Source organism: Branchiostoma lanceolatum, chromosome 1 (assembly GCF_035083965.1).
Source record: "Branchiostoma lanceolatum isolate klBraLanc5 chromosome 1, klBraLanc5.hap2, whole genome shotgun sequence".
NCBI lineage: Eukaryota > Metazoa > Chordata > Leptocardii > Amphioxiformes > Branchiostomatidae > Branchiostoma > Branchiostoma lanceolatum.
In genome coordinates this window covers 12,443,248-12,468,950 of record NC_089722.1, presented here as the reverse complement: position 1 = coordinate 12,468,950, position 25,703 = coordinate 12,443,248, and the positions used below count along the sequence as shown (strand labels likewise).

The 25,703-nt window shown below is 41.5% G+C and overlaps 3 protein-coding genes across 5 annotated transcripts; 1 reads left to right on the top strand and 2 right to left on the bottom strand.

Annotated features, from left to right (window-relative positions):
- Positions 1–26: 26 nt before the first annotated feature.
- On the top strand, positions 27–4,505 carry LOC136435190 (guided entry of tail-anchored proteins factor 1-like). The gene is made up of 5 exons (XM_066428458.1): positions 27–133; positions 1,039–1,204; positions 2,654–2,721; positions 3,235–3,349; positions 3,463–4,505. The coding sequence occupies exons 1-5, from the start codon at positions 47–49 to the stop codon at positions 3,522–3,524; spliced, it is 498 nt and encodes a 165-aa protein (XP_066284555.1). The 5' UTR covers positions 27–46; the 3' UTR covers positions 3,525–4,505.
- LOC136435168 (lebercilin-like) lies at positions 4,191–20,092 on the bottom strand. 3 transcript variants are annotated; one of them, XM_066428413.1, is made up of 9 exons: positions 19,915–20,092; positions 19,239–19,711; positions 12,658–12,735; positions 11,461–11,984; positions 10,280–10,417; positions 7,971–8,072; positions 7,688–7,813; positions 7,265–7,487; positions 4,191–6,942 (listed from the first exon to the last, which is right to left on the bottom strand). In XM_066428413.1, the coding sequence occupies exons 2-9, from the start codon at positions 19,558–19,560 to the stop codon at positions 6,005–6,007; spliced, it is 2,451 nt and encodes an 816-aa protein (XP_066284510.1). In that variant the 5' UTR covers positions 19,561–19,711; positions 19,915–20,092; the 3' UTR covers positions 4,191–6,004. The 3 variants fall into 3 exon arrangements, with proteins under 3 accessions (XP_066284510.1, XP_066284521.1, XP_066284529.1); XM_066428424.1 differs by having other exon boundaries at positions 19,239–19,640; XM_066428432.1 differs by lacking the exon at positions 12,658–12,735.
- Positions 20,093–20,779: 687 nt separating this feature from the next.
- On the bottom strand, positions 20,780–25,263 carry LOC136435185 (acidic phospholipase A2 PLA-1-like). The gene is made up of 4 exons (XM_066428445.1): positions 24,990–25,263; positions 23,083–23,287; positions 22,277–22,377; positions 20,780–21,921 (listed from the first exon to the last, which is right to left on the bottom strand). Exons 1-4 carry the CDS (start codon positions 25,042–25,044, stop codon positions 21,671–21,673), a joined length of 612 nt encoding a protein of 203 aa, XP_066284542.1. The 5' UTR covers positions 25,045–25,263; the 3' UTR covers positions 20,780–21,670.
- Between the last annotated feature and the right edge of the window lie 440 nt (positions 25,264–25,703).

Sequence of the window (25,703 nt, the reverse complement as noted above, 5' to 3'; positions counted from 1 at the left end):
ATTATGTCAATCAAACCCCCTTTTCAATGGTATTTACCAAAACAAAATGGCCGTACTTTTCGCAATTTTGATATTCCTAGCCGTATATTTGTCTGGTTTAGCCAAGAAATTGATACCAGCGGCAGCCAAACTGGTGAGTTTTGAATTTGGACAAGATTAACATGATATAGGCAATAAACTGTAGTTGTCTGATTTTCTGGTGTTCGTAAGTTTTAGAGATTTGGATTTTGGGAGGGGGGCATCCAGAACGTGTTTTATTTATTTGCCTAGGTGTAGTCTCAATCTCTGTCTACTGTAGTACACCATCTTCTGCCTCACATCCTGTCACTCTACAATGTCCAAATAACTGCGGACACACACCAAGACAAGCAAACAGACTGCAAACATACATTTTTCATGGAGGTATTAAAATTAAATAAACTCTGCTATATGGAACGGTCTTCCCAGTGGGGTGGTAGAGGCAGACACACTTGACACCTTCGTGTCAAGTGCCTCTGCCACCCACTGATAACTCTTTATGTTGATTGACCATGTTGATTGACCATGTTAACTGACCATGGCACGAAATCTGGACTATGAGTTTTGGATTATGGACTTGTCGACGTTACTTGATAGATACGAATAAGGATATCTAGAGGGCATCGAAACAAACCAGTCACATAATGCCAGCTGCGCTCTCGAAACATCATATGCCATAATAGTCAGCAAATTGACTGTGGGCATTAAGAAGAAGAAGAAGTAACGTTATAACATTATATATATATATATATATATATATTCTGCCCGAAAGCTTGTCTTACATCCAATCCTCAGGTTGGAGAATGACTAAATTGCAAACCAAATATTTACAAGAGCCAACGTTTTGATGACTGTCAGCGCACAGTGAACCAGTCAGTATTGCCCTGATCAAGGATATTATCCTTGCCCTGATGAAGATGACAGTCATTGAAATGTTGGCTCTCGTAAATAAAATGAATTGTGAGTTGTGAATAAAAGAACTTTGCTATTCAGTATGTATATTGTTCCTGTGTTTTGCAGGTGATGAATTATCTGCAGAGAGAGACAGAAGGAGTGAGACAGCTGAAGGAGGAGTTGAGGCGGCTGGTGACAGAGCAGGACTCGGTCAGCATCAAGGACGAGTTCGCCAGACATGCACGCCTGCAGCGCAAGATCAGCAAGATCAGGGACCAGCTCAAACAGACAGGTTAGTCTGTCAATCAATCAATAGATAGATAAAAGATAGCCTCCGTTGCAGACTCTGAAGCGGCTTTTTGGGGGGCTAAATAATACACTTTTTGCAGCCACCCCGTAACTATCAGCCATCCTGTAACCATCAGCCGCCTAGAGTCTGCGTTATTACGGCATGTCAAAGCGAAATTAAAATCACGTTAGGGCGATTAACGCAGAGGTGCGAATTTCCTGCCTATGGTATACACGCACCTCCCCCAGTCAGTGTGCTGTCACGCTTGTGGCAAAATAGTTTGCTATTTCTCATTAAAAACCCGTTTTTTAAGACTCAATCGAAGAAAGTCATCGAAGAAAACAAGGAAAAACGTAAACAAAACAAGAATTTCGCCCGTGCATTTCAGCCTCTACGTCGTGATTTGCCGCGGTTCGCCTTAATTTCTGGCCGTATTCGACACAATATATATTTCTTCGAATATTTTTCCGTGAAAATTCTCCGTATTTACCGTAGATAAATCGTTATTTTCGCTATGAATTCACATAAGTCATGACGCTCGCTCGAGTCGCAACCCGTCCCGGGCCGTCCGCCATGTTTTTAAACTCATTGATATGCAAGGTTCTGAGCGCTGATTGGCTGCGTCATATAGACTGTGCTCTGATTGGTTGACAGCAAGATGTGACGTGACCACACGGGCGGGAATTTCCCTTTACACTTCGGGCGTTTCTTGTCAAAATAGATCGCATTTTGTGACGATTGAAGCAGTATTATAGCGACCTTCGTAACAAATTGATTTTGAAAAATTAACAAAGTTTTTTTCTGATCACAACATTCAGTTACTTGTACTTTTCCTAGTCAATTAATTTTCGCGGTACGGTCAATCAATTTTCGCGGTACGGTCAATCAATTTTCGCGGTACGGCCCTCCCCAAGTGGACGGCCTCTCGAGATCTCAGTCGCGGTCTGGCGGAAACACTGCTTCTAATAATCGAAGTTTGTCTTTAGGAACAGTAGAAATAGCAAACTATTTTGCCACAAGCGTGACAGCACACTGACTGGGGGAGGTGCGTGTATACTGTTCTTATTGTGCGGTCTACCATAGGCAGGAAATTCGCACCTCTGCGTTAATCGCCCTAACGTGATTTTAATTTCGCTTTGACATGCCGTAATAACGCAGACTCTAGGCGGCTGATGGTTACAGGATGGCTGATAGTTACGGGGTGGCTGCAAAAAGTGTATTATTTAGCCCCCCAAAAAGCCGCTTCAGAGTCTGCAACGGAGGCTAGATAAAAGATATGTGCCTGTGGTACAGAATCAGCAAGATTAGGGACCAGCTCTCAAAATCAGACAGTTACTAGTCTGTCAACGAATCAATCAATCAACGGACCAGTCAACCCTACAGATTAGGTTATTACTTGAACTAGTTGAAGTCTGTTAAGATTTGTTTCTTACCAAATTGATTGTTTTTCAGGCAGAGAAAAGTCAACACTGGCCATCAAAGTATCCTGGGTGATGTCAGCTATTTTCTATATTTGCTATGTGAGTATTATCAACTTTGCATAAACAGTGTATTTTTGCAATCAAGCAGTAAATTGCTATTGGGGGCTTTTTTTCTACGACCTATTTGCATGGATAGAGAGATTTTGTCTTCTACATGTACGTGTAAATGCATTGCATCTCCCCATTGCCCAAGCGGTAACTCAACCCCGCTGCTTGGCCATTTGGATCAAATTTCGTGGATCTGTGGGCCGGAGTTTGATACCAGGGTGAGCCCCAGCTGGGACATGTTGTAAGGGATTGAATTTGTCATTTCAATCGTCAAACCTCTGCAGGTAAAAGAACCCAATACTTTTATTGATAAGAGTAGGGGTGACCCAGTGTGATTGGCTAAATGCACGAGCTGTAGCAAAGCTGCATTACACTAGTACAATCTAACAAAAAAGCGTCATGTTTCGTCATCAGTCTGAGGTCACCCTTTTTACTGTTTTAGATATATTGCAAATGATAAATCAGCTTTCCTGACCCATGACCCTTCACCCTTGTTATCTCCAGGGCCTCCTGATGATGTCATTGATGTGGAGATACAGGCAGGAACCCGTCCTCCTGCTGCCTGCAGATTGGCTGTACCCGCTAGGGGGCGTTGTGGCATTTCCATCTGGAGTTTCAGGTAGAGATGGGATCTTTTCAACTTGCTTCTTTTTTGTCTGAATGAGCTTGTTTGCTTGTAATTTGTTTGTAAGGAATATTTGTCTAAATTGAGGCTGTTTGTGTCCTGTTCAGGTGCTGTTGGCATCACGTTCTGGCTGGTTATGTGTAACCGGGTGTCGGCTGTCCTGGTCTGATGGGAGTGGCTGTTGCTAAGGGAAACCACACAGCTCCAACATTGTCGCAGCAGGACAAGCATGTACGATGCCAGGAGGACCAGTCTTCATAACATACAAGTATACAGTGTGTGTAGGTGTAAGAGAGTAGGCATACACACTATAATGTATTGGTAGACAAACCTAAATCTTCTCTGTGTCATGTTGATGACTGAACTGGATTTATACTGCCTCATCATGGGTCAAGTATCATTCTGGTTGACATTGACAATGGGAAAGATTGAGGTCAAGTCTGCTGGATTTTGCCAACATTAACATCAGTGGAATCTTTCTTTTGAAACATCCCTCACATGGCACACTGCTCTTTAACCTTGCCTACATTTGTAATACAGACACACCTGTATCATGTATTGGCATACAAATATTGGGTCAGTATTTTGTTTACTATGAAACCCCATTCAGTACAGAAAATAGGTGGTGTGTCTTCAATATCTTAATTTGAAACTAAAATGCCATGTGGCTTGTTTTGGGCCAAGCTGTAGAAAATTATTGTTACTCCTAGTACCTACTACATGTATCAACCCTATTTAAGCTTCTCCCTGCTGCCTAACTCTGTAACCAAAAAGGAATTGGGTGCCTAACTGCCTTGAGTGTGCTAAAGGTTAAAAGTAGAACATGGACAATATATACGTTGCGGAAGGTTTTAATGAAGCAGTCCATCTCTGTACACAGAATTTTACACACGTAAGATGCGATGTGGATTAAAATTTTGACTGTACATTTAAATCATGCATCATTGCTGATAAAACCTATGGCCGCAGCCACACAGTGACATCCAGTACAGTCATTGGAAGCACATCTTTAAGACTAAAAGCTGCATTCTAAAAACTCTCTGTACATAAAAGCAGCCTACTTCAGTACTTGTTGTCTCGTCACTACTTGTGATTCATATTGCAGTTAAGCTATTGTACATTAAACTTCTTTTTCTGACACTACAGTGTATATGGCTGTACAACTGGCTTCATTTACATACACATACCTGACTTTGTTAATAGTTACAGTAAATAGACAAAAACACAATAGTTGTGTTGTGGTACAGAATATAACATGTCATGTACAGTTGGAGTTACACTTTGCTACAGGCCAATTGATAAATTCTGCTCTGTGTCATGTAGATGACTGCCATGGATTTAAACACCCGTCATGAGCCAATCACCTTTCTGGTTGCCCTTGACAACAGGAAGGTCAAAGGTCAAGTCTAACGAATCTTTCCAATCAGTCCAGAACTTAACAAATTAGACCCATTTACTTTTGAAAATTTCTCACAGAATACACTGCAACTGTAGACCGTTGTGAACAATTCCCACTTTGCGAAAGGGATGATCTGCATATCCAAGACAACAAAATAAAACCAAACAGCAAGTCTTTCTTACTGAATATCCCCATTTTTGGCACACAAACTGGAGGAAACCTGACACTGACTTAAGATAACGTTTTTGCAGACTCAGTTTTTGAAGATATACATGGAAACATCTTAACCAAAGCCTTTGATGACGGCTTAAAGAATCTTAAATGTCATGGCTTACTGGAATGTTTTCCATTATACATGTAATTTACACACACAATGTTGTCAGTACATGTCACAATATATTATCATATCCTTTTAAAATGGTAGCATTACCTCTTGTTGGGGGACAAGGCTTTTATTACATACACGTTATGTACATACCCTGTTGGCAATGCTTCATCAGAAACCCTTTCAGAAACAAACATAAATTGTTTCTTCTTTCTTTTTAACACAGTGCCATACTTTCACAGATGCAAACCTCACAATCTGGGACCAACACAGATATCTTGCACTTGGTACAATAAGTCACGTTTTCACAATATACTGTACTTTCTTGTCATGAGTTTAAAAGTGACAATACATTTCTTCCTCGTGGTTTTAAAAATGACCCAACACACACTTCAAAATCACAGTGAAGTGCTCAGCTCTTGATTCTTACACAGGAATGTACAACTAGAGATCAACAAGTGTACAGCATGGTTCAGGACAGTTTTCACCATATGAATAAGTTGGTACATTGTAACTTGATATCAGATATTAATTTTTATATACATGTACATCTGCTATGGATTACCTGTAATTTTCAAACACAAGACTGCTCATCAGTGTGAACTAGTTGCTCACTTTGAATTTGGAAAGCCATTCTTATAATTCCAATGGCACCATTTTGACTATTGGATGCCTTACAATGCAACTTGGTATTGAAATTAACCTCTTATTTGGAATGCAATATGTTGTATAAAATGTAAAACCACATTTATTTGAGATTTGACTTTCAAAATCTGCTACAGGTTTAGAATTTTGTGGCATCTTTATCTTTTGTCATAGCTACAGAAATAGCTTGATTTTAGGTAGGGATTGGTATGATTTTCCAATGATGTCTTTCCAAATTCCGAGTGACTAGTGTTTGACTGCACACCAATGTCGGACAGCTTCATAGAATGACTTCCTCAATCTCATCATCAAAGGAGTCCACCGCATTGATCGCGGGCTTGTTACCAAAACTGTTCTCTCGTCGCGGCCGCCGTGGCAAGAACGACGACTGTTTGCTCGTGGTGAACTTGGGTTCCTCGTCGACAATCGCAGAGCCACCGCCGTACAGTGTGGAGGTTGGTTCCAGCTTCGTGTTTTTCTTGTTTGTGGCAACGTTCACTTCTTTTTCCCAGGGATACGCCGAACGATCTTTTACCGGCTTAGCTTTGGTACTCGATGAGAAAATGTCATCTTCCCCAAAAGAGCTTTGTTTTCTGTCCGGTTTTTGCTCCGTCTCCCCAAACAGAGACTCCATGAGATTGGACTTGTTCTGTCCAGCGTCCTGTTTCTTTGGGGCAAACTCATCGTTGAACTGTATCACAGAAGCATTCTTTTTCGCGGGTTCCTTGGTCTTGCGGGTTCCGAACGTCGGGGCGTACCCGCCGAACGTCAGGTCGTCCTCATCCTTGTGAGACGGAAGGCCGTTGTGTAAGTTCTGGTCAGGCTTCCTGAAGTTCCATTCCTTCTGCGATTTCCCCGAGTTGGAGCGACTGCCGATGCTGCTCCGTCGTTTTGGCTCTCTAACGGGACCGTTCTGCACCGAAACCTCGTCAGGATTCTCACCCTGATCGATGGCTTTCAGCCGCGCCAGTAGAAGTGCCTTCTTCCTCTGCTCCTCCTTTGCTGCAATGTCTTTCTCCAGACGATTTGCCTCCTCCCGTGCTCGGCGTTCTGCCGCCTCGCGTTCACGCTGCTCCTGTTCTTCTCGCTCGCGGCGCTGTTTCTCCTCCTTTGCCCGTCTTTCCTGTTCCAATCTTTGACTCTCTCGTTCTTCTCTTTCTTTCCTCTCCTTCTCTCGTTGTTCCTCCATTCGTCTATCCTCCTCAGCTCTTTGTAAATCTAGGAAAGAGACATAAGAGACAAGTTAGGGCCAAGAAAGAGTAAGATTACATCTTATCTGGCTCTTTCAACAAAGTCAAACCCAACACTTTCATAAAATTAGTTCACATTTCAAACAAATTTCTCCTGAAGACAGATTTTTCATGGTAGTCACTTTCATAAAAACTTACGGCTAGTTATAGTACCTACTTGGAACTTCTTGTTTTCCAGCTATATAGAAATGCTTTGAATGATTCCATGGATATACAATCATGTATAAACCAAAATGGGGGCTATTCAACATCTTAAGTATCTAAACAAGGCATTCCTGCAGTTCCATTACCTTTTGCTAGTTGGCTATCATCGCTCTGACTCAGTCGTTCCTTCATGAGTCGTGCCATGCGTTCCCGCTCTTCCACTTCGCGGTCCCGCCTGTCCCTATCCTGGTGAAGCTGAAGCTCTCGTTCTCGCGTCTCTCTTTCCCGCCTTTCTCGTTCTTCGCGTTCTCGCTCCTCGCGCTGTCTCCGTTCCCGGTCCTCCCGCTCCTGTTCTTGCCATTCTCTCTGCTGTAAGAAAACCACAGGTTCAGGTTTGTGTACCATACAATGAAAAAACTATTATCTTATTGCTATCACTCAACCACTTCCACTGAAACATGTTTACAGGGGCAAACAAGAGACTTTTTTCTTCAAAATGTGAGGTCTCCAGAAGATGTCATCCAAGATTGAAGCTAAAGGACCACACAAGAACTAAGACATCTCCTCACCTTCCGTTCTTCCTCCTCCCGTCTCTTCCTCTCCTCCTCAAGCGAGTCATTCAGCTGTGCCGTCAGGAAGAAGGAGTCTTCCTTAATATCCTTTGTCTCGTCTGTCGCTGTGTTCTTATGGTGAGCCTTGGGGAACGATATCATCACGGTCAATCAAAAACCCAGTGAATTCAAAAGTTCTACGTACAGTCAGAACATCCCAAGAAGACCACTCAGGGGACAGATAAAATCTGGTCTATGTGGAAAGTTGATCACTATAGACAGGAAATGTTTGTAACCATACCTTAGGTCTCCTGGGACTGTTCTCCACACTCGGTGCCTTGGACCCTCCAACCTTCAACCGATTGGAGTAGATATTCCGGATGTCTAGCTCTTTCTCCTTTTCCTGGAGATGGGAAATAAAACAAATTTATCTAAGATGTCTTCCTGATTTCTTTGTCTAAGCACTGCTTCTATCCCTTCTATCCCATTTTGAGATGAAGCATGAGTTTTCATTTTTCTGATGGGAAATAAGGCCTGGCCATGGCTTATGTTTTCCTACCAAGAATACTGGGCTACCCCTAATCTTATCAATAATAGGGATGCTGGGCCCAGTGACATCACTACAGCAGAACTTCACTCACTGATGGAGGACAGGGCTGTGTTGACATCGCTAGATAACCCCGTACAAGGTTCAAGATAAGCAATAACTTCTTGAATATACATGTATACCCTGTGTTACTTGTGTTACTTATGTTAACAACACTTTGTTGAAATCTGTTGTAAGTTTTACCTATTTTTGTGTGCATACTTTAACAAAAAATGAATGTTTTGTTGTTATCTTTTTGGGCTGGGCCACTTGGAGGAACAACTCGACAAAGTTGAATAGGGGCTGTCTGAAAATTCAATATATAAAGGAATAAATGGATTAAGTGTGTTAGGGTCTTTAAAATGCAGAGGTTTCCCCATATGCAGGCCCGAAGGCTTACCGTTTCCTCCAAACCAAAGGATGATAGCTTTAGCGGAGGGAAGGATATAATCCTGTTATCACCACTCTCTATTCTATATTTAGACATGTCACATGAAAATCATGACCTTCAAACACACACTGCAAGGGGACAACAAGTCAATGTCAGATTCTATGACCTTGACCCCTCTGGCTCTTAGTACACAAGAGTTCCTACTACAGCTGTATGAAACTGAGCCCTTGACCTCATTGTACTTTGCACCAAGAATGCCAATGTAGCCATAAGTATTCTAGAGGGTGTCTGTCTGAAACACTGCATAGGAAATATGTCCTTGTAGACAAGGAATCTTTCTTCTTTAGCCTTGGTCAATTTATCAATGCTCCAAGAAGCTTTCTTATGCTCGGCAGCCCTATCTTTCTTGAAGTTATCTGCTCTTCTAAGTTAAAGGTACTCAATAAATCGTTCGTTCCTTTTAAAGACGTCCCGGCTTAACAAATTGGAAAGCACACTGTCCGTCCTTCAAAGGATGACAACATTTCAAGGGTCAGGGTTATCATAACAGTTTCCATGGCAACAGACGCTACCATCTGTTGTTTCCCGTGTTTGTGCGGTCGCCCCAGTGACAGAGCATTGTCCGCTGCCCCCCAATGGAGTCGTGTTATTCCAGTCAGGTAGGCGCGGCTACAACTGCTGTCAAAATAACCAACAAAACAGGGGAACAAACTACACAGATCCACAGAATCTGAAGACATCACACTTTTTTGTAACTGCATCTCTCTCATATTTCTGACTAACTAGTGGGAAAAAATGCCTTGAATTGAAGACAAAGTCTTTGTTCAAAAGCTACCCAATGCCACATCATTTCAGCAGCTGCTGCTTTGTGCTTGGCTAAGATGGGAAAAAAGAATGGCTGAGTTTTAGAACCTGACCTTTTGCAATGCTATTTGTATTGAATTTCTACCTTTCGCCTCAAATGACCTTTCAATTTGGACCAATCAGAAAAGCCAAGACATGTAAGCTGTGAAAACATTTCCACGAAAAACTATTTGATAAAATATATTCCTAGATATGTGAATAGAGGTAAAAACTTGTTCCAGCCCCAAGGACCACATTTTGAGCAAACACGCCTCTTAAGTGCCCTGAACGAACATCTAAAGTGTCCTTTAGCATCTCAGGTTACAGCTGGAAGTGTTTCAGGAACACTTGGTGCAAGGAGGACCTTGCTTGGTGTGAGAACTGTGGTAGGACAAGCTACTTGTGTGATGGGGCTTTCAACACAGAAACAAGGTGCTCGCCATAGTGACACTGATATGTAATGGGGCATGAAGTCGTTACTACCTTCTTTAAGAAGGTTATGTTTTGGGTAATGCTGGCTGGCTATGTATGTCGACAGCAAAACTCTAGACATTGTGGATGGATCTTTATGATATTTGGTATGTGGGTAGGGAGAGGGAAAATGAAGGTCAAGTTTGATAATGGGCCTCCTAGCAACTTCCTACGATAAAGCAGCAAAACGTCTGGTTTTGATATCTCCTGTTCTGGACATGCTATGGTCATGATTTTTTAGTGGTAGATAGTTTTTCTTTCTCCTGTACCCATGTCTTGACGCAGGTCCAAGATCCTTCTTCAAGGCGTATGTACCCACCTTGAGTTTATTTTGAAGCCGTTCGTACTCTTCCTGCAGTGAAGACAGTTTGTCCTGAGTCTCCTTGTGTCTCGCCCGCTCTGAGTTCAGCTGTCGTGTTGAGCTGCCCTGTACAAGCTCTAAGTGTTTATTTAACTCCTGAAAAACACAGAAAACAGGGATTTAGAACTACATGTAGAAAACAACTCAGTCACTCACGAAAGACAGTCTAACCGTCTTTTCTTGCCAGTTGCTTGAGTAACTTTTGTATTGAGTATCTCTTTACCTGGATGTCTAACCGTCATTGGCAAAGGAAACAACTTTGATCATTTTTTCTATTAGAAAAACAGAGAAGACTGACAAACAGAAGCTGTAAACAAAGGCCAGTTTAATTTGGCAGCTGATACTATATATAAACAGACACAGCTCTAGTTAGAGCAGCACCAAAATGACTACCATACAACATGCAGCATACACACAAAGGCAACGTCTTTCATCAAGGTAAGACCTACAATCCTTCTCTGTACCTACTTAAAGACACAACTTGTACACTGAAAGTGTGTGTGTGGGGGGGGGGGGAAGAAATAGATGAAAACTTGCACAGAGAAGTTGGAAAATATACCCGATCAATGTTACAATTTGGACAAAAGATTCTTACAAGGACCGCATTGACATTTGAACACTAAAACATTTCCCACCCTGCCTTTAAAAACTATTCTCAATGGTATCCTCCATGGTATGCCTCTACCACAAGCTATGCTAACTGATCCCTGAGCATTATGGTGACAATAACCACAGCTTTGCAGGTGAAATGGAGCCTGTCATACTGAACTGTGGGGAGGGATCAGGACATGGTCCAGTTACCAGGTCAGTGGGTCGGAACTGTTACAAGTGGTGTTGGCTTGGAAACATGGTTTTTTGGGGGCGGGGGCAAATTGCAGGTTGACGGAACTTTCTAAGTTTGAAATTTAACTGCTATCTGGGGAAATGCCTATAAGGGCTTACCCTGACACTACAATACTGTAAATCTTGAAACTTCTATGGTGGTTTCATTTTTGTGGTTTTCAATCATCTTTATTGTGGGAACATCAAATGTTAATACAAAAATATGCAGAAAGGAATATCATAACAGAGAACCTTAAACCAAGAGTTGCCATATTTCCAGCAAAGTTGTAACAAACAGACAACCATGAGGGACTTACGGTGACTTTTTTCTCCTTGTCCAACAGCATCTGTTCGGTCCTCATCAGTTTCCTGTTCAGTTCATCTCTCTCGGCAAGATTTTTGTCCCTGACGATTTTCTGCAGCTTGGACACCTGATGCTCCTTCTTCTCCAAGTCGTCCCGCAAGTCTTTAATCTTCTGTTCCGAGCGGTGGTTACTGTCTTGTTTGTGTCGTAACCGCTCCTTCAAGTTCCGAACCTCCGCGCTGTGGCGGGCGAGAAGTTGCGGCAAGTCGCTTTCCTGGTCCTCGAATCTTGTCAGCGCCTTCTCCTGCTTGTGTTGTAGCATCTTGAGAAGTTTGTTCTCTCGTTTTAAGTCGTCTAGTTCCCGATGCAGCTCGAAGATCTGGCTGGTGAGGTCCTTGATTTTGACGCGTCGCGCCGACAGCATGCGCCGCGTAACGATATCGCCCTGTCCCTGCGGCCGCGGCGTGTTTTGTAGACTCTGCGGGCGGTACCGTGGACCACGTGACCCCGCATGGTGCTTTGTGACGGTGGTTTTTGCTACAAGAAAAGAGACAAAACGTACGAAGACTCAGACAGGTACAAGACATCGTGATTAATTCTAAGACATCGTGCTTAAGCCCATGCAGGTGTTCACCGAAGACTTCACCACCAAGACGTTTTACCACCAGGTGTAAGATTTAGTGCAGATGTCTTCTGTATTATGGACAAGGGTTTGGGTATGTTAGTGGTTGTCCAAAGGTGGAGGGATAGCAAGATCAGGCCACAGAACGAAGGTCTCACGGATGACATTCACATGAAAGATGAAATGATTTTGGCTTGGAGCTGGATGTCATGGCTATAAGTTGATACAAATAGAGAGGTTGTTCTGATTATCATGTAAAATATACTGTCATGGAAGTGTTGATGAAGAAGCATTTTTGTAAAATATCGCAAAATAGGCTTCGATTTTTCGTACTTTCACATAAAATCTAATTGAAGTTTCTCAAAGATATCATCCATAGAGTAGCATTCTGTGACCTTAAACGTCAAGGAAAAGTGAAAATTATGGAAGGAAAGTCAGTAGCATTCCATTGCAGATAGGGATAAAAATAAGGTACCATGCAGGACATGTTAGCAAGTACTGTCAGTGAGGAAAATAGAATTTAGGGGAGGATGCATATTTCAGCATGCTTTTTGCCCTGTGGAAGGTAATAGTGTTCAGTAAAGTTACCACTAGTTAGAGAAGTACTTGACGGCCATCTCCGTGTTCTGGTTATGAAAATGCTGCTGTTTGAGGAGCTGACTTTGTCTGGAAGAAAACAACACACCAACTTTGTCAGTCACAATTGATTTCAGTTCAATCCTTGCATTGGAGCCTGACTCACATGTGAATATACTGGATATACATTCTGAATCAAAGTTGAACTGCACTGGCCAACACGAAAATTTGACCAGTCGAAAATTTGACCAGTCGAAATTTGGGTAAGTCCAATTTTCATGTTGCAGTTCAGATCTGACTTCTACCAATTTACAGATGAAGTTTCAAGTGAAAACTGGATATACAGTAATAAGTTTATACCAAGGCCTACATGTGATAAGTACAATGTTGTTTCATACAACTATGTCCTGTGTAGCTGGTGTGTTATACCAAAGGGAAGCTATACACCCTATACAAGTCTCTAGCACTAATTCGTGAGATAAGATATCAACACAAGAAACCAGAAAAAGTGCACTTACAGTAAAGAAGATCTGGATACATAGCATACATTGTTGCACTGTTTGTTATACTACAACTTTACATACGAATACCTTCAAACATACATGACTCAATGCACTACTGACTTTTGCCATTCTTATACTATTAGTGCAGTCAATACTGCCACATTGTCTACCACACTCCGCCTATCACTACAGTAAAGGCTGAGGAATCAATGTGCCCTGGCAGATGGTAGGGGTCTTATTGGTCAAAATTCATAATGAGAAATGATTTTCAACTGCTGTACTGTGTACATCATTGTAAAGCAGGCATGAATCCACCAAATTGTGGGTTATTCTATTGGTTTCAATAAAACCATTAAACATATATGGCTAGAATAAATCATCTAGCTTTATGAATGCTGTTAATAACAATATCAATCTTTATTTGCAAACTCATGCCTAAAGGCTAATTGCAAGGGAATACACAAAAGGTAAAAAAATCTACATGTTGTCTATAAATCTGATGTTTTTACACACATTACTGGGGGCTTGTTTGGTTTATAACAAATTTGAATAGATGCCAAGGTGCAAGTATTACACAAATGAATGCAATTACAGGTACATTAGCCTGATTTAAGCACATACCATACATACACCAGAAATCCTATTGTAACACGGTAATCATTGATGACATTTCCAATAGACTAAGCCGACTACAGACCCCATACGGACTTCTACAACGAAGTACAATAATTGCATTTGTATGTACTCTACCTGTGAGTTTAAGTGTGTTTTACTGTACGTATGTGTTGACCCTGACCTTTTACTACTAGTTTTAGTATGGCACTAGACCTTTGTAACATGCAGTAAAGGCCAATAAGGCTGTAAGAATAACTTAATAAAGGTTGGTTAGGTGATTGATTGGTTTAAAGATTGATTGCTTTATAGAATAGATTTCCCCCCTACAGTACACAGTATTAAATGCTCCTGGCAACACGAAAACATGTGGATTATGCAGGTTTACTATCCCGGCAAACTTACAGTCCTTTCACCTTGATAGCTTATGCTGAATCAGACTATAATGCATGCATGATATACAAAGGGCGACAGATACTCAAGCAACTGGATAGATTTTGGAAACGGTCAAAGAGTTCAGGTAGCTTCAGTGTCACTGACGAAAGTTTGATATATTTGTACATGCCACCTGAAACGTATGATCGTTTCCAAAATGTATCCAGTTCCTTGAGTAACTGTTACCTTGGGTATCTAATTTCTTGGATGTGGAACCTTCTTTGAAATAACATGCATGATATATACAGTGCTTCTACATTGTATCATCCTCTATCAGTATAATTTAGTACATACCTCATGATACCTGTTATTGAACAGAATTCGTAAGCTTGTTTGAACTTTTATGTGTGAATGTGAGTATGAATGTGATAAAAAGGATCAACACCATGTTCAATATGGACAATTGCTATTATCTAGTCTCTCTCTAGCTCCCTATGGTTCTCCCATCATTGACGATAGATTAGCGATTCGACACTAGCGTGCCTTCTGATGTGAACATAGTATAAAGTGCAACACAACAAGAATACCTGCTACAAACTGTGACTTCTGCACATTTGTCCCCCTCTCACAGCTGGATGTGTCAGTGATGACACACAGTTTTCCCTCCCATGGTACGCCCAGGTTCCTCCGTACCAGTGATGGGGCCATCTCACTCCACTACACTCGTACTACAGCAGATCTCAACTCTATCCTTCCGCCTCTACCTGACTCTAGTCAACAAGAACTGTTTTATGACTAGCTCCTTCTATCTCAGTTGGCTCTAATACTGCAGGGTATTCTGCATGTCCAGTCGTAGAGAAAAAGTGGGCTTGCAGACTGCGAAAATATATGTCCCTTCGGTCCATGCGAACTCTAGGAGTCAGGAATGTGGATTGGCACATTAAACCATCTCCTAACTAGTCGTTACCACATTATGTTTGAATTAGACTCTTCCATCTATATGGGGTACAGGTATGACTTAGGAACCACATATAGATGGTGCAGAGTGGACAAAATTGTTGTTTTAAGATGACTAGGATCAGTATAGGAAAGGTAAAAACATTTTACAGAAAAAAAGTTCTACATTTCGAAGACTGGAGCTTAGTTCCCGGTTAGTTTCATAAAAGTTGTCATTTATAAGACTATACTAAGCCTCTATAGCATGCCATCTTAATTTCTGTTATGAAGATTGGTCAAATAATGCTGTTACAGTTTTAAAACAATGTCATAATCATAGAAGGATTGGGAGAACAATTTTTAGTCTTATGGTTTCTGGTTTCAATGTTTGAAATTTCATAATATTTGAGGATTCAAAAGATAATTAAGAACTGAGCCATACAACTTCTTAATGCCATTCAAGTAATCATTGTATAATCATAAATTGATGAAGGATATAATTTCCTTAAACATCATGTTGGATACACCCACGTTGGTTTCTGAATAATTGATGACATTATAACATGCAGATCTTACAAGATCAACCACAGGAGCACAAGGTTGCCAGGATAATTATTTCACTGCCTCATTTATTATTCAACACACTCCTTCAACCTTCAGAATACAAATAATGTCGTGGCCACTTACGCATGTTTCTTAGCTCCACTAGCGTGACACACTAAGTGCATGACGTGTCGGCGTTCTTAATGCTTACATCATGAATAAATCATTGTTGATAACAGTTTGGAGTCTCAGGTGGTGATAAACATGCTACAACACTGGTAAGGTTGAATTAGGAAAATCATACTCTACATTCTAAGCCTCAATGTCGGGAGCTCCACATTCTAACTTGTTACGTGGATGTTACGATTCATGTGTATTTTGAAAGATTATATTATGGGACCTTTGTTACCATCATAATGTACATATTCATAGAAGATATTTGAGTTGTTTATTCAAACTACCCGTGTGTTATTTCTGAATGCGCTGCGGCAACATGACAACAAAGAAATGTTTCCCTGACGTCCAGATAGATTTCACACGAAAAGGTGTCACTTATTCCTACTATGACAAGCCTTTCCCTAAGGGAGTATCATAAGAATGACATTTTAAATGTCTTCATAGGTTACCACTGAATATAAATATTGAATACTGAATACTCAAGGTGAATACTATCAGATCTATATCTTATCAACTGTGCTGCCTTTGAAAGGAGCGTGTTATGTTAAAGGGTAGTTTTGTCAGTTGATTGGTTGAGATAAAGAATGGAATGTACTACGTTTTCAACAGCCTCGTGTAAACCTGTCTATAAACATTTTAACCAGCCAATCATTTGTTTGGTTCCCTGAGGAACAGTTGATTATAACGCCACCGCAAATAACCTGCACAAACAACGCGACAACAGCCAGGTGCGTTATCGATTAAACCAGGATTAACCCGCAACAAAGCTTCCTGTCCGAGGTAGAGACAAGTTAAACAGTTACGGACAAACAGTTACGGCCATAACAGATGACTGATATGACAACGCAGGGTACAGGTACATGAACACTGTAGCTAGGATCTCACAAACTTGTTTAGCTTTAAGCTCTATCTAAAGGGACTTTTATCAAGTTAAGGCTATACCAATTGATGTCTTGGTTCTCAATCCTTTGGTAGTGAAAATATGAAAAGGAAAGACTAGTATTAAGAAGAAGAAGAAAAAAATGGCTACATGATAGCTACAATCAATGTCAAATTCATGTCAATTTACCACACTTCTCAAGAAGAGAAGAGGTTTCCCTTAGCCCCAGTATGCAATGGCTTAAATAGACAATCAATTTGGTTCCTTGCACAACTTGTAGTACAGGCCCTAGATACAGACCTGGTGTGTTTTGCCATGAAACAGTTTACCTGTTATACGATATGGAGTATACTGACATAGACACACAGGTGACCTTGGCCAGCTGCTGACTTTGTTGTACAGTAAACTGTAGTGACATCTGATACATGCAGGTGACTACACATGGCAGAATAGCTTAGTGGGGGAGGGGGCACGTGTTACTGTTTATGACAATGGTCATTTTAAATTCTATTCGAATACATGTTGTACATGTAATTGGAAAATAGCAAGATACACATACATGTATGTCAAGACAGAAATACGGGGGAAGAAAAATTATAGTTTTCTCGTGTAAAATCATCATGAAGAATTATTTAGAACATTTTGACATTTCTGTAGACAAACACTAGTTGTAAAAACATGACCTCCACACTAGTACTACATTGTAATAGTGGAGGTAATTCAATCAAAATGTAATTTCGCAGGCATTGTAGGTATGTCCTGCTTGTACAAGGCCACGGGATATCCTATACCACTTCAGCATGACTTCCTGACCACTGGAACACCACTACACACCCTACAACTGTGTTCATTGACTTGCACAGCCAGCTATAGGGTGTAAAGCACTCAACCACGCATGACATGGCTGTGTAGGGAACACAACAGGGTTAAACCACACAATACCGTAATCATAGTAAACTGCAGGTTGTGGTTAATTATCATAGTTTTGGACTGCATTACCATTGACTGACTGACCTACGGAAAAATGAAGTCAACACTGCATAGGGTTCTTGGTTGTTACCTCGCATACTTTTGTCCTATCAACACTTGAAAACCTGGTCACAAACCAGATGTTATATATGACCTGACTGAGGGGGATCTTCAAACATAGGATTCCGACTGTACTTCACAACCTTGCAATAGTTAGCAGTGCTCGGGATTAGAGATGGAAATAAAAATGTATTTCAACTCCGATACAGAGTTTTTCTACAGTTCAGACTGAAATCACTAGCAACATTCATAATTTCCTGCTCATCGTAGCCATAAATTAAGTAAATTTGTATGAAAGCACTTTTGTCTGTTCCATAATTACCTGTTTTCAAATACAAAAATCATACTCGTACTGGCTCCAAACTTTCAATGTTTGCTCCGAGTGCTGATAACGAGAAATAAAGTGAACGTGATTATATTCTGATTACTCCTACCGGGGAAAATCTTCAGTCTCTAGCTTCACAGGAATGACTAGTAGATATTTAGATAAAATAATTTGAATGTCACCCATATAGAAGTTCAACAGAAATTTTCAAATTGTATCTTCAAAGCATATTATATCCAATACTATAGCTGGAAGGTAAACACTTTTTAGATATAACGTTAACCACGTTGGCTGTCGTTGGCCAATGTAAAAAGGATGTTAACTTATTGCTATTCAGTATTATCATAACATACTGGGAATTTCTTTGTCCCTTAGATGAATGGCATAATTCTGATCAGATAGCATTGCCTTAACCATGATACATTGAAGTTGGCAAGCACTTGAAATGGTCTTGCAATAAGTATTAACAATGTGGTTAATTAACTGTAGCAACTTTGGTTTCCATCTCCTTCTAAAGAATGAAAAAAAGGCCAGGGTCCTTTTGAGAGGAAGGGGTTAAAATAACAAACGAATTCCATGGTTTTGTGCTGAAGTGTTGAAAATTCAGCGAAAACGAAGTCAAGATGTAAAATAGTGTGTTTGTCAACCCCAGGGGTATGTTACTTGTTAATATCTTATGAAGACATTGTAAGGTGGTTGTATCTGTGTTCTTTACACCTGTAAATACCAGGACAATGCCTTAAAGACGATAAAACATACCACCACAGAGACTGGCCCACCTTTTCAAACATAAAAGCTTTTAAACCCGTCTCTTGGTTCCGCATGTTTATTTAGTGTTGTTTATCAGGTTTCTCTCCATAAGCAAACAAACAAATCATGAGCTAATATGAAAAAGTTGAAAGACGGAGTGTCGGATCCTAACATATGTTGGATCGTTTCTATATAATTTTTGTGGCAATGTTTTGTAATTTTGAAAACAACATTTCCGCAATAAGGCCATTTTTAAGAGTAGAGTAGAGTGTTTCTCACCTTTCTTCATATTTCAACATACATGTATGATATTACAGTGCAGATCATGCCCTAATATGAAAATTGTATGCAAGTTTGGTGTGTCAAATCCCAACATATGTTGACAAATTACTACGTAATTTTGTGGCAATATTCTGCAATAATTGCTACATTTATTATGTTTTATTATCGAAGGATTACCCACCTTTTCTTGGAGATTTGGAAGTTTCGCTTGACGCCCGTTTTCCCTTCTTCTTGCCGGCCCGAGTAGGAGTCGGAGTCCTTGTCTCGGACTCGGAGTCGAAGGAGTCCGAGTAGGAGGCGTCTGTGTAGGAATCTGAGCGGGACCGGGAGCGTGTCTTCCCGTCCGACATGGTGGCCTTACGGCGGGGAGGGGAGGGCGACCGGCGGGGAGGGGAGGGCGAGCGGGTACGGTTAGACGGCGTGTCGTCGAAGAAGGAGTCCCCCGACCCTATCCCGGTGTCTGTGCCATAGCTGGGTTGCTGGGGCGGCAGGACGGCTGTCATCGCACACTTGAGACGTTAGAAGGTCCTCCTCGCAACCTCCAAGGAGTCTCTCTCCAACCTCCTCGGTATAGTGGAGGATCCTAAGAACCGATAGAGATGGGAACGGGGTGCCGCTGTGAAAATTCCAGTTCCTCTTCCCTTATTATAAACCCTACAACAACACGTTTCAACACGTTAGTGTTTATATCAAACGAACAACGTAACAAGTAGAAGTACAATCCAGCAAACGTGAAACTGCAACACAAAATCGTGTTCTGGAATATCATGAGGAAGGAACGTGCGTTGGTAACGCAAACGTCCTGGTTTGTCCAAAAAACAACAAAATAAAAATACACAAGTGGCACTGAGGCTTACCTACTCCTTCTGTGAACGGTGTGTACTTCCACAAGACGTCTTGGAAGGTGTTGAGGAGAAAAGACAAGACGAAGGGTTCCCAAGAGGATAGAATTTCGTGACTTGAAACCCGCAAGATGATCGCGAAGAAACAAAACCTCCAAGATGGCAGGCTGGCATGTATCCCGGCATGCCTCGCGTGTTTGGTCCCATGACGACGTTTGTTATGGTGACGTTTTGTTTACCTGGTCGCCAGGAAGGTGTGTGGCGTGCGGACAGGTGTTTAACGCGCCACGCAGGTGAGATAAAGGGACGGACACACCTTGCACTTGTTTAGAACGATATTCTCATCTTTCCGCTCCAGAAAAAGAACACATTTCTCCTTTTACCTTAGCGAAAAGCGTTTTTTCTAATTGCTCAGAGCTTTCAATGCGCAATGAACAAAAAATCCCAGTCCACAATCTTTCGCATTTCCAAAAAAGACTTTGATCAGAATTGGTAACGGACTTAGGGCAATTACACGAAATTGATCGACGCGTGTAGCAACCACTGATCAATCAATACATTCGTTACTACCAATATTAATCGATATTGATATGGTGACGTAACGTTTACGGTGTAGTTGAATCCTACTCGATATTAAAAAGGCATCCTACTCGATATGAGGCATTTTGTATTTACATTACACATTGCTGATTATTTCATTGTTTACGTAGAATACATTCGTCTTTTGATGAAATTTTATTTTTGTTCGTATGAACTTCATAGCGATTGTTTATTTTCTCAGAAAGAAGAAGTTTTCCAATACATTTTTCACATCTTTTAACATTTCCAAATAACTTTCCGACATAGCAGATACAGAGATATAGCAGAAACAGAGACCATGCAAGCAATCTATTAAGTTTATTGTTTATTGTCAATGTTACTGCCAACGCTAATAAATATTGATGACAATTTCCGGTGAAGTTAAGTTATATTGTTTACATGAATCCTTGAACGGTATGATTTATTGATTGGATTAATTCATTTGTCCTGTGTATTGTTGTGGTCGGTGACTCATATTTAATATCGCACGCAAGTTAACGATTAAATAAACAATATGAGAAACATTCTTGTACATCATATTTGTCAGAACATTTCTTTTGTTTTTCTCTATTGATGATGATCCACTTTTCTCTATTCTAGCATTTATAAATGAAGCAATGAAGAAAAAAAGAGGTACACTTGACATGGGTTGAGGAATGATATACATGTGTATTACAAAAACATCAGTGTAAAAGAAATGTTGATACGGAAAATGACATGAATTAAAGATACTGAGGGATATTCAAGAACAAGAACAAAATTTGTGAATAACGACATAAGGGAACACAAATTAATCAGCGTAGGAAATGCTATCTTCCAATTCTTCAATGACACATTAAACTTAAAGACCTAACGAAACATGATCAATTTATCTAAAACACACATAAATACAGAAACTATACCAATACATGTATATTGTAACGTGTTGAAACAGTTTTGAGGTATAATCGACAGATCGGAAATTTTGTCATGTTTGTTTCGTTGAGCCTTTAAAGAGCGTCATCTTGCGGTTAAAATAATAACTGCAATACAAATTTGAATGTTTTCATGGATTACTCACTCCGCACTGCAAGTGTGATCCTGTCGAAAATGAACCTTTTACATGTTATACTATCCGCAGAATTTTATTTTCTGGTGCCTTTCATTTTACAGTGACCAGTGTCAAACATCTCTTTTAGTAACTTTATCCAGTTTAACTGAGGAAACGGTCATAGCCATCCCCTGACCCGACCCAAGGTTTCTCCTCCTTCCCAGCATCCACTGTGGGTTCCTTCCCAGTGTCCACAGCAGGTTCCTTCCCAGTGTCCACTGCGGGGTCCTCTGGTTGCAAGGCGCCGCAGTACGGGTAGTTCTTGAAGCGTCTGTTGTACACCGAACGGGCGAAGCACTCCGCAAGCGCCTTGTCACACTCGCACACGTCACGTCTCAGCCAGTTACGGCTGGCTGGAAAGTACAGAGAGAGATGGAACTTCAACATTAAGGCTAACCTCTCTCTTTCTCTCTCTCCATTTCTCCCCTCACTCACTCACACACACATACACACACACACACACGCACACGCACACGCACACACACACACACACACACACACACACACACACACCGACACATATACTCACCATGCGAAATTCGGACAAGCTTTCCAACTTTCTTCAGATAGAATGACACATTCACATGTGACAGGTGACTTTCTGTAAATATGACGTCATCAAACGGGCTGGCGGTCGATACAAACTTCTGAATACCTATACCTGACGTCACTGGCATAAAATTACTAGTGTGATTCCAGTTCACTTACTGCATGTAACGGTGTGGCCGATACACCTGTACGGATAGATGACGAATAGCGCGTTGAACCAGGTGGGCAGGGAGTAGCACTTGTCGTGCGCCACGCAACACCTAGCGGGAGGGAAGAGACATGCAGCTGATATAGCGTCTGTCAGCACCAAGCATGATATTGAAAAGTGTAATCTCCAAGCAGATGTAAGGATCCAGCTCATTCTCGGTGCTTACGTCTGTTTTAGAAAAGAGTACAAATGTAGCTAAAACAGGCGTAAAACACTAAGAATTTGTCGGGTCCTTACATCTGCTCGGGGATTAGAAAAGTACAGCTGACCCAGTGTCTTCCCAAAGTTTCCATACAGGATGTCGAACATCTATGCGATGTTTGGTTAGGGTGAATGTTGCAGACATGGGATCATCCCAGAGAAATACCCGTACCCCTTGATACAATGTGTCTGTTCAGCAGATGGCTAGTACATAGTCTAGACCCGTAGGCTACGTTTCCACATGTACAGGAAAATATTATTACACTAAGTCCGGAAAGCGGTTACACAAACAAAGTACAGTATCATTTAAAAGACACACGTATCACTGTATCTGAAGACACTCATATCTGATGTAAACTATGTAGTGTTATGCTGAATGGTGGTTTCGCGGGCTGACTAAAAGCCGATACAGCGCCTGATATGCTATAATGAAGGGTAGGTATTCCGGTTGATAAACACAGATGCAGAACCATATATGTTAATAGTAAAGTCAAGTCAAAGTTGATATGTTGATATGCCGAAGGGTAGTCGTACTATAGATAATGAAGGCACATACCTGTCGATATCGTCCACCGGCTGCCCTTTGCCCCCTCCCCTCCCACAGAAGCAGCCGTAGTTGTTGTACATGAGCAGGGCGCTGTTCCCGGTCACACACCGGATCACTCCGGACAGGGAGAACAGGTCGCGCTTGGCGCGGGACTTCGGCTGGTCCACGGGCTGCTCAATGAGATGGTCCACGCCCACGGCCTGGCACAAAGACTCTAAATGGTGATAAAATGATGCATACATGTGTGTGTGTTGGTAGATATCTGTACAAGTAAAACTCTTTTTTTTAGCATAATGAAATCCAAGTTCATCCAACGTTCGGCCGTCTGAGATCGAGACGGGGGACGTTACAGACTTCCAGGCGTCTTTGACAGACCTTCCTCCAGAGTCACCTAATAAGTGACATTAGAAGAAAACAGTCATGTGTGACTTTGAGGAGTTAGCTAAGGTGGAAGCAAGCACTGGGTAGAGGAAAGTGGCAGACTATGATCATATGATGGTCCGCATCGGCGCCAGCGGAAATGCATTGAAGAAGAAGAAATCCCGCGCTCTTTAGATCACGCGTCCACTGTGATTATTTCTTTCTCCTTCCCTCTTTTTCTCTTCCACTGTAGACCGTTTCTCCTTAGGCAAAAATATGGCCTGGGCTCGTTTTTTGTCCATCTTTGCGATCATTTTGTAATGATACATGTTTTAAAAGTATTTCATAAATGTTTCTACGAAAAAAACAGGAACCACACATCTGCTTGGAGATCCAGTGAAGACACGCGGATGTCATATCAAAGTCTGAGGGAGCGGGAGAAGCACATGTTGTTTAACAAGGGCGAAGACTTGTTTAAGGAGCAGTGACCTGGATTCCAAGGTCTCTTACTCGACAGCGCAATTTCTTTAATAACCCGCACCGTACTACTACCGAAAGAGAGGAAGGTCAAAACCAGCCGAAGAAGGGACTTAGACACGGAAGCGGAGATGTGGAATGTAAGCAACAAGCACCATGACCTTGAAGAAAGAATGCCCAGAGACGGCTCCAATATCATCGGTGGCCTATGCTAGTCTCACAGACTGACTACGCCGGCTATTCTGCTAACCCCCGTAGCAAGGTCGTGGAGGCAAGACCAGCGGGACCAAAGGGCCTACTCTTCTCCTCTACAGGGCTGATAGGAAGACTCGTATTAGGCTTAAACTGGATTTGTTGACAGACCTGTACTCACCCGTTTGCCTTGTGACCCACTCGTGGTCAGATGGCGTGTGGCCAGAGTTGGGTTCGCGTTAGGAGGAAAAGCGCACGCAAATGTGCCACATCCGCCACAAAATCTACAAAATCTGCTCCGAGCACACGATGAAAACATTAAAACGAAGGATCGACGTCGGCGGAAAAACAACAGAAATTTGGTGTAGGTGATGTTGTAATACTATTGTACTGTCGTATTGATTTCCTGGGCACCACCATGGTTGGGGGTACCCATATTTTCATGAAGATAAAATGCAAAGAGACATTCAAAGATGGATACCGCCGTTCATCTAATATCTCTTCTATGCGTTTATGTTGTAGACTTGAGTTTGGATTTGGTCTTTGAGATGAACAGATTACGCATTGGTATTTTGAAGTGAAGACAACCCTAAACCGTTGTTGGCAATTACCTTGCATTAATCCGAGGGTATATATATCTACGAGAGCTTGTTTGTCTTACCGGCTTCCTTGAAGCTACTGACTTCGAGTTTGTTTAAGGAAGTATACATTTGGTGCAACAACAAAAGGAAGCAAACTAGAAACATGTGTAAACACAGAGTCACGTAAATGCCCTCATCAAATCATCAATCATGTATGTTACTCGTTAGCGGATTAATCGATCCATAGCTTCTAATGTGCTAAACTAAAACCACATTGCAAAAACATATTTACGATCATTTACTAACCTGCTACTAGAAAGGCAGCCAACACAACGGTGATTCTAGTGCCGAACGCCGCCATACTTTCTTTCTAAGGTTGTCAGTGGAGTCTTAGACCGTGAGCCGCTAGATAAGTGACTTCTGCTCGGTGGAAACTCGCTCTGCACTTCTTAAGGCTGAGAGACGTCTGTTAAGGCGTTGAGTGGTATGGCTTTATAAGTTAGGGTTATATACAGTACTACCAGGGTGAAGTGAGTCATCTACTGGGAATGATCAACTGTGGGGGAAGCCGGGATTTTATGTTTGTTTGTAAGTCTTGATTTGGCGCTGAGTCAAGTTTGTTTTTCGGGGGCCGCGTCCCACCCCACCAATATGGTTTAGTTTGTGGTATGTTGTGCCGTATATGTTCTTCTTATGTTCAAATAGATGTGTCGCAAATGTTGCCACATCGCTAGAGACACGTAGAAAACTTGCAAAAACAATTCAAAGTCGTACATTTGCTTGAAACTGAATATTAGATGTAATCATCCCTACCTGCAGCTACTGCATAGTGAGAGAACTAGTCGAAGTAGCCATGATGTTTTCGAAAATCTAGTACATGTACATGTCTTTTGTGACTAGATTTTCGAAAGCGTCTAAAACGTCCATAGCAGAATGACCTTAGAGAGTTTTCAGTCCTCTCGCATGGAATTTGAGCAGTCCGGAGAATGTCATCCATTAAATTGATTTTGCTGGGCCGTA